Source organism: Acinonyx jubatus, chromosome X (assembly GCF_027475565.1).
Source record: "Acinonyx jubatus isolate Ajub_Pintada_27869175 chromosome X, VMU_Ajub_asm_v1.0, whole genome shotgun sequence".
In the NCBI taxonomy this organism is placed as follows: domain Eukaryota; kingdom Metazoa; phylum Chordata; class Mammalia; order Carnivora; family Felidae; genus Acinonyx; species Acinonyx jubatus.
In genome coordinates, this window is record NC_069389.1 from 12,438,709 (window position 1) to 12,454,833 (window position 16,125).

The window sequence follows — 16,125 nt, forward strand, 5'->3', positions numbered from 1 at the left end:
CAGCCTTCATCAGCTTCTCAATGGTGCTGCCACTGCATAACATTGAAGTTGTGTTCAGTACCCACTGACTTTCACCATGTGACCTTGTCCTTGAAGCCTAAGTTCACTTGATTCTTGGCAAGTCTTTGTCTATACACTTGTACTATTTGGCATTCAGCATGTTAGTTCTCAGGAAATCCTCTTAATTATTTAACTCTTTGACTTCAACCTTCAGCTCTCATTTCTGTTGACGTCCTTACTTTCCCTTGTTCAAATAGTGAATTCAGTATACCTAAAACCAGATTCAGCATTTCTCTCCACAGTGGCTTCTCCCTGACCCTTGCTCTTTATTCCCAGAGTCACAAGACTAAAAAGAAAAATTCACCATCTTGGGCTTCTCCATTGCCTATATTCCCTGTATTTGTGATGAGATTCTTGCCCCTGTATTGTGGCAAAAAGAGCTTATCTGCCATGAAGTCTGGGACAGTTCCTAGCCATCCTCAGCGATATCAGAAAGCCTCAATTCAGTGGTTCTTCATTCAGCTTCAGATTGGTCTCATTGCTGGTTCCATTCTGAACTTGAGATTCCAGTTTCCTATCTGTTACCACCTCCTGCCCTGATTTCTTAACCTTTTCTGCCAGATCTCCCTAACACCTAGATTAGCACTTCTCAGACTATTATAATGTGCACGTGAATCCCTGGGGTTCTTGTTAAAATTTAGATTATGATTCATGAGGTCTGGGGTGGTGCCTGAGATTCTGTATTTCTTTTTTTTTATTTTTTAATATTTATTTTTGAGAGAGAGAGAGGGAGAGAGCACAAGCAGGAGAACGGCAGAGAGAGAGGGAAACACAGAATCCAAAGCAGGCTTCAGGCTCTGGGCTGTCAGCAGAGAGCCTGATGTGGGGCTCAAACTCACAAGCCATGAGATCATGACCTGAGCTGAAGTCGGACACTTAACTGACTGAGCCACCCAGGTGCCCCCGAGATTCTGTATTTCTAACAACTCTTGGGTGATACTCATGCTGCTGGCTCAAGGACCACACTTGGTAGCAAGGGCTCATGGCAAAAATCTCCTGAATGTGCTTCCTCACTCACCTTCTCCCTCCACAAAGTGGAAAACACAAGTGTCGTCATGTTGCCAGCCTTTCTGGATCTCACACTACCAGCATCATTGGTCCCCAGCATAGGAGAGTGTTCAGATCCCCTGGAGACCTCATACTGATTCTTAATTTTTCCCCCTGGAGATTCTTACTCAGTAGGTCTAGGGTAGGGGCTCAGAATCTCTATTTTTTGAGAAGTGCCCCAGGTAGTCCTGATGAGGACCAGTGTCTTATAGGCTAAAGTCCAATCTGCAGCCTTAAATACAAAGTCTTCCCCAGCAGATCCAGCTCCTTTATTTCTCATTTATTACTCCCCTCCAAACCTTTGTTCCAGGCAGGCTGTCTCTTAAAAAGACTCAAAGCATTCCCTTCTCTTTACTCTGACCCCACCTACAAATTCTACCCACTCTATAATTACTTTATCTTGTCTGTGTATGTTCATTGTCACTCCACCAAGAATACCAGCTACTGGAAGACAAAGTGCCATGCACATAGCTAGTAGGAAGACTTTGTCTCCATTCTTTTTAGCCCTGTCAAGTCCATCCATCCTCCCGAATTCTACCAAGTCACTACTCCTACTCCCACTTGACATAGTCAAGTCCCATGGGAAACCCACTTTTCTGGAAGAATGGAAAATATGACTCTCTTGACTTAAATAGAAGTGACACCCTGCCCTGACACATACAAAGGATGCTGAGTCACACTCCAATTCTATCTGGAAACAAGTGTCTGAGGACAGGGACTTTGTATTATATTTGTTCTGTGTCCTTTTCCTAAGTCAAAAGCATCTCATGTTTGCCATTAAATGAAATGCTAAGTAAATGTCTGAGTATGTTTGGTAATCTGCCAGAAGGTGACACATAATGGTAGGGATGGAAAGAGTCATTATGGATAATTAGTTGAAATGACATAAAAATTCTCTAATTAGCTTTTTAAAAATCCTTGCTCCCAGAGAATATTAGGTGTTGAACCTCAATATATATTTACTCCTATAATATCATTAGAACAGCCTGTAGTGCCATGGAACACATAAGGCTACCATCAGCCATGCGAAATTGTATCTATCAACATCAGCTTAACTTATATGGGAAGAAACACTAACAGCTCAGTTGGAATTAAGAAGTGAGGCTAACTCAGCACCCAGGGGTGTCTAAAGAAAGAAAGAAAACAACACCCAGGAGTCCTCCTTGTGAACCAAAACTATGTTCTCTGTACCAAACTTACCAAGAATATACAATTTATCATGTTGCCACCCAAACTTGCCTCTAGCTCATTCCCCAGCCCCTCTCTTCTGATCCAGGAGACCTTTCTGGACCTAAAGCTGTCTCCTGCTCATTGCCGTGCTCCTTCTTTTATACCTTTATTCTAGGCACATTGTAATTTCTTTGTTCAAAAGACCCTGCCACACACTCACTCCACCTTTAAGATCAGATGTCACCTCCGGAGAAAAGGTAGTTGCTTCATTCTAGGGAGGGAATGGGGTCTAAACGGATGCGACTTTTTTTTTTTTAAGAAGCCAGAGTTTATTTCTATTTAAACAATACTCAAGCAATTTTCAGAAGGTAAAAGGCCCCAAAGATAAGGTTTAGTATAATATTATAGTCAGGCACTGACTGTTGCTGCCTGTTTAGAAATCTTCAGGACAACTCTGAGCACTAAGGTCTGACTAATTCTCCCAGTCAAAAAGTGGTGAATTCCTCTGAATTTTGCATAGTTCGAGGCTATCCCTCCAGTAATGATGACCAAAACCAATGCCAAAAGTAATCATTGGCATCAAGAGAAAGAAAGGTAAAGGATGAGAAAAGAAACCCACCAGAGCAATTTCAAGAAGAAAAATTATTTTTTATAGTATAATTTATTGTCAAATTGGCTTCCATAAAACACCCAGTGCTCATCCCAACAGGTGCCCTCCTCAATGCCCATCCCCCATTTCCTCATCTTCCCCACCCCCCATCAACCCTCAGTTTGTTCTCAGTACCCATAAGTCTCTTATGGTTTGCCTCCCTCCCTCTCTGTAACTTATTTTCCCCCTTCCCCTCCCCCATGGTCTTCTGTTAAGTTTCTCAAGATCCACATATGAGTGAAAACATATGGTATCTTTCTCTGCCTGACTTATTTCATTTAGCATAATAGCCTCCAGTTCCATCCACATTGCTGCAAATGGCCAGGTTTCATTCTCTCTGATTGCCAAGTAGTATTCCATTGTATATATAAACCACATTTTCTTTATCCATTTATCAGTTGATGGACATTTAGACTCTTCCCATAATTTGGCTATTGTTGAAAGTGCTGATCTAAACATTGGGGTACAAGTGCCCCTATGCATTAGCACTCCTGTATCCCTTGGGTAAATTCCTAGCAGTGCTATTGCTGGGTCATAGGGTAGTTCTATTTTCATTTTTTGAGGAACCTCCATACTATTTTCCAACGTGGCTGCAGCAGTTTGCATTCCCACCCACAATGCAAAAGAGTTCCCCTTTCTCCGCATCTTTGCCAACATCTGTTGTTGCCTGAGTTGTTAATTTTAGCCATTCTGACAGGTGTGAGGCGGTATCTCATTGTGGTTTTGGTTTGTATTTCCCTGATGATGAGTGACATTGAGCATCTTTTCATGTGTCAGTTGGCCATCTGGATGTCTTCTTTGGAAAAGTGTCTATTCATGTCTTCTGCCCATTTCTTCACTGGATTATTTGTTTTTTGGGTGTGGAGTTTGGTGAGCTCTTTATAGATTTTGGATACTAGCCCTTTGTCCGATATGTCATTTGCAAATATCTTTTCCCATTCCGTCGGTTGCCTTTTAGTTTTGTTGATTGTTTCCTTTGCAGTGCAGAAGCTTTTTATCTTGATGAGGTCCCAATAGTTCATTCTTGCTTTTAATTCCCTTGCCTTTGGAGATGTGTTGAGTAAGAAATTGCTGCGGCTGAGGTCAGAGAGGTTTTTTCCTGCTTTCTCCTCTAGGGTTTTGATGGTTTCCTGTCTCACATTCAAGTCCTTTATCCATTTTGAGTTTGTTTTTGTGAATGGTGTAAGAAAGTGGTCTAGTTTCAATCTTCTGCATGTTGCTGTCCAGTTCTCCCAGCACCATTTGTTAAAGAGACTGTCTTTCTTCCATTGGATATTCTTTCATGCTTTGTCAAAGATTAGTTGACCATACTTTTGTGGGTTTAATTCTGGGGTTTCTATTCTATTCCATTGGTCTATGTGTCTGTTTTTGTGCCAATACCATGCTGTCTTGATGATTACAGCTTTGTAGTAGAGGCTAAAGTCTGGGATTGTGATGCCTCCCGCTTTGGTCTTCTTCTTCAAAATTACTTTGGCTATTCGGGGCCTTTTGTGGTTCCATACAAATTTTAGGGTTGCTTGTTCTAGCTTCAAGAAGAATGCTGGTGCAATTCTGATTGGGATTGCATTGAATGTGTAGATTGCTTTGGGTAATATTGACATTTTAACAATATTTATTCTTCCAATCCATGAGCACAGAATGTTTTTCCATTTCTTTGTGTCTTCTTCAATTTCCTTCATAAGCTTTCTATAGTTTTCAGCATGCAGATCTTTGACATCTTTGGCTAGGTTTATTCCTAGGTATTTTATGATTCTTGGTGCAATTGTGAATAGGATCAGTTTATTTCTCTTTCTGTCGCTTCATTATTGGTGTATAAAAATACAACCGATTTGTGTACATTGATTTTGTACTGCAACTTTGCTGAATTCATGAATCAGTACTAGCAGACTTTTGGTGGAGTCTGTCGGGTCTTCCATGTAGAGTATAATGTTGTCTGTGAAAAGTGAAAGTTTGACTTCATCTTTACCAATTTTGATGCCTTTTATTTCATTTTGCTGTCTTATTGCTGATGCTGGGACTTTCAACACTATGTTAAACAACAGTGGTGAGAGTGGGCATCCCTGTCGTGTTCCTGATCTCAGGGAGAAAGCTCTCAGTTTTTCCCCATTGAGGATGATATTAGCTGTGGGCTTTTCATAAATGGCTTTTATGATGTTTAAGTATGTTCCTTCTATCCCGACTTTCTCGAGGGTTTTTATTAAGAAAGGATGCTGAATTTTGCGAAATGCTTTTTCTGCATCGATTGACAGGATCATATGGTTCTTATCTTTTCTTTTATTAATGTGATGTATCACATTGATTGATTTGTGAATGTTGAACCTGCCCTGAAGCCCAGGAATGAATCCCACTTGATCGCGGTGAATAATTTTTATATGCTGTTCAATTCGATTTGCTAGTATCTTATTGAGGATTTTTGCATCCATATTCATCAGGGATATTGGCCTATAGTTCTCTTTTTTTTTTTTTTTTTGCTGGGTGTCTGTCTGGTTTGGAAATCAAAGTAATACTGGCTTCATAGAATGAGTCCGAAAGTTTTCCTTCCATTTCTATTTTTTGGAACAGCTTGAGAAGGATAGATATTAACTCTGCTTTAAATGTCTGGTAGAATTCCCCAGGGAAGCCATCTGGTCCTGGACTCTTATTTGTTGGGAGATTTTTGATAACTGATTCAATTTCTTCACTAGTTACGGGTCTGCTCAAATTTTCTATTTCTTCCCATTTGAGTTTTGGTAGTGTGTGGGTGTTTAGGAATTTGTCCATTTCTTCCAGGTTGTCCAGTTTGTTGGCATACAATTTTTTATAGTATTCCCTGATAATTGCTTGTATTTCTGAGAGATTGGTTGTAATAAATCCATTTTCATTCATTTTTTTATCTATTTGGGTCCTCTCTCTTTTCTTTTTAAGAAGTCTGGCTAGAGGTTTATCAATTTTGTTTATTTTTTCAAAAATCCAACTCTTGGTTTCATTGATCTGTTCTACTGGGTTTTTTTATTCTATATTGTTTATTTCTGCTCTGATCTTTATTATTTCTCTTCTTGTGCTGGGTTTGGGGTGTCTTTGCTGTTCTGCTTCTAGTTCCTTTAGGTATGCTGTTAGATTTTGTACTTGGGATGTTTCTTGTTTCTTAAGATAGGCCTGGATTACAATATATTTTCCTCTCAGGACTGCCTTTGCTGCATCCCAAAGGGTTTGGATTATTGTATTTTCATTTTCATTTGTTTCCATATATTTTTAAATTTCTTCTCTAATTGCCTGGTTGACCCATTCATTCTTTAGTAGGGTGTTCTTTAACCTCCATGCTTTTGGAGGTTTTCCAGACTTTTTCCTGTGGTTGATTTCAAGCTTCATAGCATTGTGGTCCGAAAGTGTGCGTGGTATGATCTCAGTTCTTTTATATTTATCAAGGGCTGTTTTGTGACCCAGTATGTGATCTGTCTTGGAGAATGTTCCATGTGCACTCAAGAAGAAAGTATATTCTGCTGCTTTGGGATGCAGAGTTGTAAACATATCTGTCAAATCCATCTGGTCCAATGTATCATTCAGGGCCCTTGTTTCTATATTTATTCTCTGTCTAGATGATCTGTCCATTGTTGTAAGTGGAGTATTAAAGTCCCCTGCAGTTACCACATTCTTGTCAATAAGATTGCTTATGTTTGTGATTAATTGTTTTATATATTTGGGTGCTCCTGAATTCAGTGCATAGACATTTATAATTGTTAGCTCTTCCTGATGGATAGACCCTGTAATTGTTATATAATGCTCTTCATCATCTCTTGTTACAGCCTTTAATTTAAAGTCTAGTTTGTCTAATATAAGTATGGCTACTCCAGCTTTCTTTTGACTTCCAGTAGCATGATAGATAGTTTTCCATCCCCTCACTTTCAATCTGAAGGTGTCCTCAGGTCTAAAATGAGTCTCTTGTTGACAGCAAATAGACAGGTCTTGTTTTTTTATCCATTCTGATACCCTATGTCTTTTGATTGGCACATTCAGTCCATTTACATCCAGTGTTATTATTGAAAGATATGGGTTTAGAGTCATTGTGATGTCTGTAGGTTTCATGCTTGTAGTGGTGTCTGTGGTACTTTGTGGTCCTTGTAACATTTCACTCACAGAATCCCCCTTAGGATCTCTCGTAGGGCTGGTTTAGTGGTGATGAATTCCAAGAAGAAAAATGATTAATCAGGATAAAACAAACAGAAGCATTTGCAGAATCTATATGAAAACCCTTCTTGCATTATTCTTTGAAACCAGGTGCTCTGACTATGAGCTAGAGTACCTGGGATTCTGAAGGATCTTGTAATAACATGTATCTTCATATTCTTTTTCTCAGGCTCTTGCACAATGCCTGAAAACTGGCAGATGTGTGATCAATGTCTTTCAAGTAAATGGAAGGGTTGCTGATTCACCTGTATGAATAGGACCTTTTGCCAGTTGATCCGAGGTCGATCACTCTTCTGACTTTATTGGGCTTTTCCAAAGGAAAACCACAACAATCATCTCTCTCAATCACCACAGTAATAACAGTTATAGTACTAGCAGCTGGTATTAATTGAGCACTTACTGTGTGCCAAATACTATGGAATCTTAACATGGATAATTTCAGTTAACTTCACAAATTATCCCCACTTTACAGATTAGGAACTTGAAGTTTAAGACACCCAGTAACTTGCCTACATAACTTGTTAAAGCATTACCTGAAGGAGCCAAGATGGAAGCACAGAAACCATATACTACATAAGGTATACTGCTAGCAACTAATCAACACCACTAGGCTCATGGTCATTGACTCATTACTGGTGACACTGATGTCCACCGAGTAGCTCTTCCTACTCCAGGCACGCAGCAGCAGATTCCGACTGCTGGCTGAGAGGAACACCAGCCCTTTGGATTGTGGAGGAGCATGGCAGGCATCTCAATGTTGTCACCTGCCCCTGGAAGTCGCCATGACAACATGCTTGGAGTCTTTCTTGGTGCACTCCGGCCTGGTGTTAAGTACAAGCTTCTTTACTCCTTATGGATCCCAAAAAACCAAACCTTCAATGACAGTGCCTGTTGGTAACTGGCTTCCTGTAATGTACCTGGAGAGCAGGCTCCACCTAAGTCTTAAAGATAAACCCTTGTGATGGATTTGTAAATTGTTGGCTAAAGGTCTAAACTCAAATCTAGTTGTACCTCCTCAGTAAAGCCTTTTCTGGCCCCCCACCAAGTCTAAGTTATTTCTTTCCACTCCCCAATTCCTTGGTACTCTATCTGTAAGTCCTTTTCAGTTAATTTCCTACTCAGGACTTAAGAGGAAAGTTGCTATTAAACATGGCAAGCATTCAAATAAAAAAAAACTTCAAATAACTGCATCAAAACGCCAGTTCATGTAATTTTTAGATCCAGTGAGAAAAATCCCGTTTTTCTGGAAAAGGCTACTGATATTTAAGAATGCAGCTGGCTCCTGATCTTATTTCCCCCGGTAAAGGGAACAATAACGGCTTGCGAAAGCTATGGGAAAGGGCGCGTGTGTGTTCTGCTTCTGCTTTTCCCAGATGTCAGTTACTGAAGGTTTAAGACACAAATCCTATGCCGACTGTTCCTCAGTGGCAGTCCCCATTCAAAGAGGCATTGGGAAGGCTGGTGGGACAGCTCACACGGGGACATCCTGTGCATCCGTGTGCATTTAATTCAAATACTGACCTCATTTTATAGCAACCCTAACATGTCATTCTAATGTATTGGTAAAGATGAGAAAATGGGATGTGAGTTTTATCTAGATTCACGGGCATGGATAGTATCAGCAAGATTTGCGGGGCCCTGCAGAGGGCTAGCAATGCTTATTAAATAACTGCCGTAGGTGCTGTATCATAAATGAGAAGCCAAGGGTGTCCGTTAAAGTCTGCAGGTGGATTCTCATCTGGGGAGCGCAGGCTACTGGGCAGTGATTGAAGTGTCCAGCAGGGGGCTGGCATTCTCTGTCTGTACTTAGCCCTGGTTCCTCTTCAGAGCCTCAGCTCAGCAGAGCTGCTGTTTGCTGGTTAAGTCAGTGACGTGCACAGCATCCTGCCTATAGGATTTGAGGCTTTCTCTGTGCAGTTTTTTTTCTACCCACTTTAAACCTTCAGGTTCTAAATATCAGGAAAGATAGGAAATGCCGTATGAAAATAGCTGGCCAAAAGTTCTTTGTAAACTGCAGCCAGGGAGACTCAGACTAGAATGGAGGTAGAAAGGGTTGGTACAGAGTGGGTTTAATTCTGAGCCCTTTCTGGCCGAATTTTTGTTGTTGTTTTGTTGTTAACTTACTGAATAGAGACATGTAGTACATTGGTCAAGTGAAGACCACGGCAGCACCAGCGTCAAAATAGTACCAGACAGTTCTGAATGCTATAGTGTATATGTACTCTATTTTTATTAAAGAAGATAAAGAGCCCAGCATAGATTTTTATCCTCATCTTCACCCAGCTGCAAAATCAAAGTTAAGCAACAGCATCTAAGAGCACTTTTCAGGTGGGAAAGAATCTAGAGGATGGCTCTAAGTGATTGTTTGCTTTTGAACTTGGAAGTGGACCACTTCTTGCACTGCAACATCTCCAGTCACAGTGCAGATGTCCCCATGAACGACGACTGGTTCCACCCGGGGATCCTGTATGTCATCCCTGCAATCTATGGGGTCATCATTCTGATAGGCCTCATCGGCAACATCACGCTGATCAAGATCTTCTGTACTGTGAAGGCCATGCGAAATGTGCCGAACCTGTTCATCTCCAGTCTGGCGTTGGGAGATCTGCTCCTCTTGGTAACATGTGCTCCCGTGGATGCCAGCAGGTACCTGGCCGACAGATGGCTGTTTGGCAGGATTGGCTGCAAGCTGATCCCCTTTATACAGCTCACCTCGGTGGGGGTGTCTGTCTTCACCCTCACGGCTCTCTCGGCGGACAGGTAAGTTCTGGAGGAAAGTCACATTCTCTCTGAGGGTGATAGATGCCTTGGTAAATGAGCCACCACCTTGGGGTAGACAGAGCTGCTTGCACAAAGGGAAGTTCTACTCACACTCCGATTCCCTCCCAGGAATGTTTTTCTTCTGGAGATTACTTCTCGAGTTTGACATACTGGTTTAAGAAAGAAAAGTGAGTGAGTGGTGGGACAGAAGGGGACAAATGAGAAAAAAAATATTCTGAGCATAAGATTGACGTTCATTTTCAGGAGACAAATCGATTTAGTGTTGCTTTTTCCTAATTTCTCCCTCCCTGCAAAATTAATTGAGTGGTGAGAAGAAAAAAAAAAGTCACACCTAATAGAGTTTACACCCCAGGCAAATGTTTCTTAGAAGCAATTCAACGTCATCAGAGAACAGAAAAGTCTCACTGAATTTCTTCCTCAAAATAGGCTTTCAGAAATAAACAAGAGGAGAAAATAAGCAGCATTTCCTTGAAATTTATTTTCCTCAGACTATTTAACTTTTCTCACAGCTGATTTTGTATTTGGCTCTCTTTGTAACCAGAGAGCTGGTTTTTCTAAGTATCTCTTTAGTGAAATAAGCATGATGTGGATTTTTTTTCTCCTTGAGAAAGCTCCATTCAAGTCTGATTTTGAATTTTAATATCTTTAGTGATGTACTTCCATATACGGTGCCTTTGGGGTTTTTTTTTCAGTGGGGGGAGGGAGTCCAGTGTTTTATTCTGGGAAATACTCATATCTGTGAACTGCATTTCTTGTGTGCACATGTTGCTTTCAAATTCACATGTATTCATTCTTAAAGATTCATCATCAGTCTTTGAACATTTACCGAGCATCTATTCTGTAAACAACTCTTGCTTGAATGAACCAGTCAGGAAATATCTGCAGGTTGTTCACACGTGTGGCTGCATATATCTTACATACCTCTGAGCTCTAGAAATCGGACCCAGTGATGGATAGACTCCAGAAACATCATGGAGCATATGGTCAAATGAAGAAAAACCGGAACATTGAGCCAGAGCCTATACATTTTTATTTTAAAATCCACGGGATGATATGGTGTTAAAGATACACACGGATTTGAGAGTGTACCAGGAAAGACAGAGAAGCAGCTCTTGAAAGTTTATACTCTGAAGAGAATGTCCTACATTTTAATACATACGATAGTGGATTCTCATTTTGTAGAGGAACAAACAGTCCCCAGGTGATCTGGCTTTGTCAAGTAATGGACAAATAAAGATAGTGTTATCAGTATTTGTAGACATGTGTTTAGACTTAGCTGCCTGAAGTACACTGTTCATTTTCAAAGGTGGAAAAATAACAGCCCAGAGACAAGGTTTGCACATCGGACTGGCCAGACAGGGTTTCTCCGTTCCCTCCGCTCACGTCCAGCTTGCTCTAACCTGAGCATTTGCCCACCAGATGCTAATGGCCACAGGCAGTTTCACACGTTGATCCAGGGGCAGGCAAACTCCCCAGCCGGCAGAAGGTCTGTCTGTGTCTCATGACCAATGGCCCAGGGTACCTCGGGATGAGGGCCATTTTCTTGACGGAAAGAGGAGATTTTGCATTCTGGGTTGGTGGGTGCGGAGGTGTTGGGGGGGGGGGGTGGGCAGGGAGAAAAGTGAGGGCGTGGAATGTACAAATGCAGCTGCAGGGAGCTTTCGAAGCAGACCATCGGCAGAAAGGCTCTTTCAAAAGCTGGTTTGCACCCTTTGGCAGCTCTAGTGTGCTCTCAGCAACTTTATAGTTACTGTGTGTCCAAGTTCGGAAATTTCCAATATCCAAGTTCAGAAATTACTATAAGCTTCCGTGTAACTAACTTTTTGTGCTTTGGTAAAGGCTTGAGAAAGCTGATGGCTCACCTGAATCACAGGTACTGCATCTAACCAATTTCAACAAGAATAAGTATTGAGTTAGTTAAATAATATAAAACTATACTTGTCTATCTCGTTTTAAAAAGCTATTGGAGTCTTATAATAACGTCATGAGGTTGGCAGGGCAAACACACACACACAATCTCTATTTTTTCTCAACAAGGTATGATCTATATACAGTAAAGTGAACAAGTGTATAGCTCAGTGTATTTGCACTGTCTTCATAGCAAGGTAACCACCACCCGGCTGGAGATATAGAATATCTGGCACCCCAGGAGTTTCTTTTCTCTTTCCAGTTAATACCCACCCCCAGAGAGAGGCAATCACTATTCTGAATTCAGTTAACATAGATTATTTTTGCCAGTTCGTTAATCTCATATAAATAGAATCATACTTCTTATGCTTCTCATGTCTGTGAGAGTCATCTATGTTGGTGCACATAGCAATGGTTTGTTCTTTTTAATTCTTGTGTGGTATTCCACTGTATGAATATATCTCGGTTTGTGTATCCATTCTAATACTGATGGACATTGGGTTGTTTCCAGTTGGGGGCTGCTAATAGCCTACTCTGGATATTCTTATTCATGCCTTTTGGGGTACATGTGTGTTTCTTTCTCTTGGGTCTCAGCCTGGGAATGGAGTCACTGGATCACTGGTGGCATATATTTAGTAAATATCATCAAAGAGTTTTCTAAAGTGCTAGTCTGTATTTGACAGGTTGGTAAAAGGATGAACCAGAGGACCCTCCACACTGGATGATCATCACCAATCATTGGGGAGCTCAAAAAACATACAGCTTCTTGGCTGCTACCCTAAATCTACTCAATCAGGGTTTCTGAGGTGTGAATGGGCATAGTGATAATCATCCGTCCCCGCCCCCTGTAGGCTCACCAGCAGTGCCAGCACTCGTTCCAATCTCCCTTCTACAGTCCTCCCTTCCCCCAGGCAAACTGGAATCTTTGTTAATATGAAAGGAATAACAGTTTTCTGGAAAAGTTGATACTGCTGCCACTGTGTCAAAGGGAGACTTCAAGGCAGTCCCAGAAACCAGAATTCTGGGTTTCACACAGCTGACCATTTGCAGATTTGCATTCAGGCCCCTTTACTTTTGGTCCCTGCCCTACCTCTCCTTTCATGGTTTTTTCCCCTTACACATGCACCTGGTGGTTAAACTGACGAGTTCCTGGCTCTGCTTCCTTGCTTATGGTTTTGTGCACATTCTCCAGAATGCTTTCTCCTTTCCTACATAGAAGATTCTACTCCCCGTGTGATGTATGGGCTGGGAATGGGTGTCAACAGTCCTGCCTTTTAGGCTTTTTGCTGCCATTACTGCCCATTTCAGGGAGTCGGACCAAGTCACTAACACTCTGACCTTAGTTGAATCATCTGTAAAGTAATAGAGTTGAGCTAGATTATTTCTAAGGTCTCTCCAAAGTTTTTCAATTCTGTCATCTTGCCTATCACTTGGAATTTGGCAAGCTTCCCCCTTAAAGCCCTAAGTGGGACCATTCTAGCCCAAAGTTCCTGACCCTACTCTAAACACAAAGTTCATCATCTGAGACATGAACTATCTTGTGACTTCTTTCATCTTCCTCTTTTGAAGTATTTCACTCATTTGTCTTTTTTTAGCCTCTTATATATTCATTGCTTTAACTTTTCAAGTAGATTATTAAGGATGCTGAGGGCAGAGATTTCTTACACATCCTTATATCTTCCACAGTACCTCACATGGTTCTTTACACCAGATGTATGATCAGTAACTATTGGTTAATTAAAATTATGGTTAATTAATGCACACTTTTCTTCTCATTCTTATTATTCTTGTCTTTTGGAATTCATCTGAAAGCATACTCCTTAAAATGTTTAAAAACACGGTCACCGGCTTCTTACCTCTTCCTCTCTACTAAGCTGTCATTGTTTGAGTAAATGAGAGAAAAACCTTTCTTTCTGATTCTATAAATAGATTTGGGGGATGAAGAGATGGGTGGATGGATGGACAGATGAACAGACAGGTGAATGGCTGAGTGGATGGGCAGATGGATGGACAGTGGTTGGATGGATGGATGTATTTTTCTGCATACTGCTCTTTCCTATCAGATGCCCATTTCTGTACTAGGCACGTCAGTATTATGCACATGGAATTTAAGACCTGAATTGGACCCTCAACAGGAGAAGGATGAGGAGAGTTCGTGTTTTCTTTTCCAGTAAATGTAAAGTTTAAAGCTATATTTAATGTTGACAGCATATAATGCCCACGTTATATTGTGCCTGCTTCAGTATTATTTTTCAGTGCTATTTCTGCTAGAATGGAGCTGGCAGAATGAATCCTAAGGGTAGATGTATACAGGAGTTCCAGTGTAATTGTGATCCTTCTTTGATCCCATGGAAAAGACCGTTCATCAGTTTTCCCCTCCCTTGTGATTTGGAATGTGGAAAGAAACAGGGAAGTGTTGCATTTATGCAAACGTCTTGAAGTACAGATTCTTCGCATTCATTGCAAGGAATTTATGAGATAATGTAGTTTTCAACCTTTCCTGATATCTCAAGTCACATGGTCGAACATGTTAGCCACTAATCACAGTGGTTATTTAAATTTAAATCTAATTTAAATAAAACTAAAAATTCAGCTCCCTAGTCACACCAGCCACGTGTGAAAGGCTCAGTAGCCACATGTGACTCTACTGGACAGTGCAGATACAGAACATTTCCATCACTGCAGAAAGTTCTCTTGGAAAGAAGAGAGTTTGCTCTATGTCTTGGGGTCCAAATCTCCTTTCCAAGATCCATGCTAGCTGATCTCTCTCATTGAGAGTATCAGGGATTCCTCAGATGGGCAATTATCAAATGCCTCCTAGCTAGCTTACTAGCTCCTCTAGTAAGAGGACACTAACCACAGCTTGGGTGATGTTTGAGCAGCAACAAGTAGAAGTCATCTTGAAGTTCAAACCCTTGTTTGACAGAGACTGAAAGATGGAATTTGGCCTTGTCACAACAGGTTCAGAGTACAGTCAGACTATAATCCTGGCTTTCCTCGTTCTAAGTCCCAGTTCCTTCGGGGAAAATGGAACCTTTTCTTCAGAAACCATCAAAACACAGAGTCTGATTCCATTTCCCTTCCCTGGACAGCGGGAGCTACTGATCTCAAACCCTACTATTCTGAGGGAAGATAACCTGAGTGACTCCACGGTGGTGCCCTTCTAAGGGGATCCAAATGCTCCACTAATGTTCTAGAGGCCCAGCCTCACGGATTCCAGGGACATTGGCCTTTTTTTGCACAAGAGAAGAAAATTTAATTTCTTGCAAAGCATCTTTTCCAGAAAGTCCCTCTGTTGGGGTTTACATGAGCCAGCAGTCCATAACTTCTCCACAGTATGACTTTTCTGAAGCATACACTGCCTCTCTGGAAAGGAGACTCAACTTGTGTGTTCCCACAGTGACAGATCTGTGGCGTCTCCTGGCAGACTCTGGAGTGCCCGGGGCAGATGCAAGGCTCTTTCAACTGCAGTGCTGCAGATAGAAGGGCAAAAAAGAATTTTGACCTTGTCTCTTACATGTTATCTTTTAAAGTGTTAGACTTTTATGTGATTGATTAAGTATTATTTCTGGCAACTCAATATGAATGGAGGCAAAAAAAAAAAAAAAGAAAAAAAAAAGCACAAACTTGATCATGAAACATACTGCATAGCCTGAAAGGGCTTCCTGGTGAGGTTTTTTGAACTGTACTTGTCAATAACATCCTTTGAAAATAGACTAAATTAGCATTTTTGCACTTGTAAATCCTCCTGGTATGTAGGGTTTGCATAAATTCTCTCTTAATTAAAACACATGTTTTGCAGAATAAAAGAAAAAAATTTCTCCATTCCTCTCTTTCTACCTCCCCCTCCCCATAATGGAACAAGGGATTTTGTTTACTACAGTCAACTTTGAAATTCTGCTGATTAGTATCTGATATTTGCTGCTACTTGAAAAGATCTGATTTGCCTAGGAACCTCTAAGAGGCTGCTGGCTCATTTTACACATTAAACATCAGTTTCTATAGGAGGTCTTCATTGGTCACTCAGTCTAAAGGAATGACCAATGCTATTCCATCATCCAGTTTCTTTTTTGGGGTTGACTGAGGTGTAACTCACAAACAGTAAACTTTTAGGTGTACATTTCTCTGAATTTTGACAAACTTACACACCACCAGCACTACAGTCTAGATGTAGAACATTTCCATCACACCCAGATACTCTCCTGTATCTGTGTGGTCTACTGCCTTCCTTCCTCCACCCTCAGCTCCTGGAAATGACTGATCTTTTCCAAAATATCATATAAATGACATTATACAGTGTATAGTTTTTTAAGTCTGGCTTCTTGCAACTCATGTTGCTGCATGTA

General features: G+C 41.0%; 1 protein-coding gene across 2 annotated transcripts in view; it reads left to right on the plus strand.

Moving 5' to 3' along the window:
* Nucleotides 1-3,354: 3,354 nt before the first annotated feature.
* GRPR (gastrin releasing peptide receptor) overlaps nt 3,355-16,125 on the plus strand; it is a 37,850-nt gene continuing 25,079 nt past the window's right edge. Inside the window, exon 1 of one of the 2 annotated variants that reach the window (XM_027054501.2) lies at nt 3,355-9,850. In XM_027054501.2, coding sequence (XP_026910302.1) covers nt 9,438-9,850 — 413 coding nt within the window. In that variant the 5' untranslated portion in view covers nt 3,355-9,437. The remainder of the gene's footprint in view (nt 9,851-16,125) is intronic. The other variant, XM_015081652.3, reaches the window with a different exon arrangement.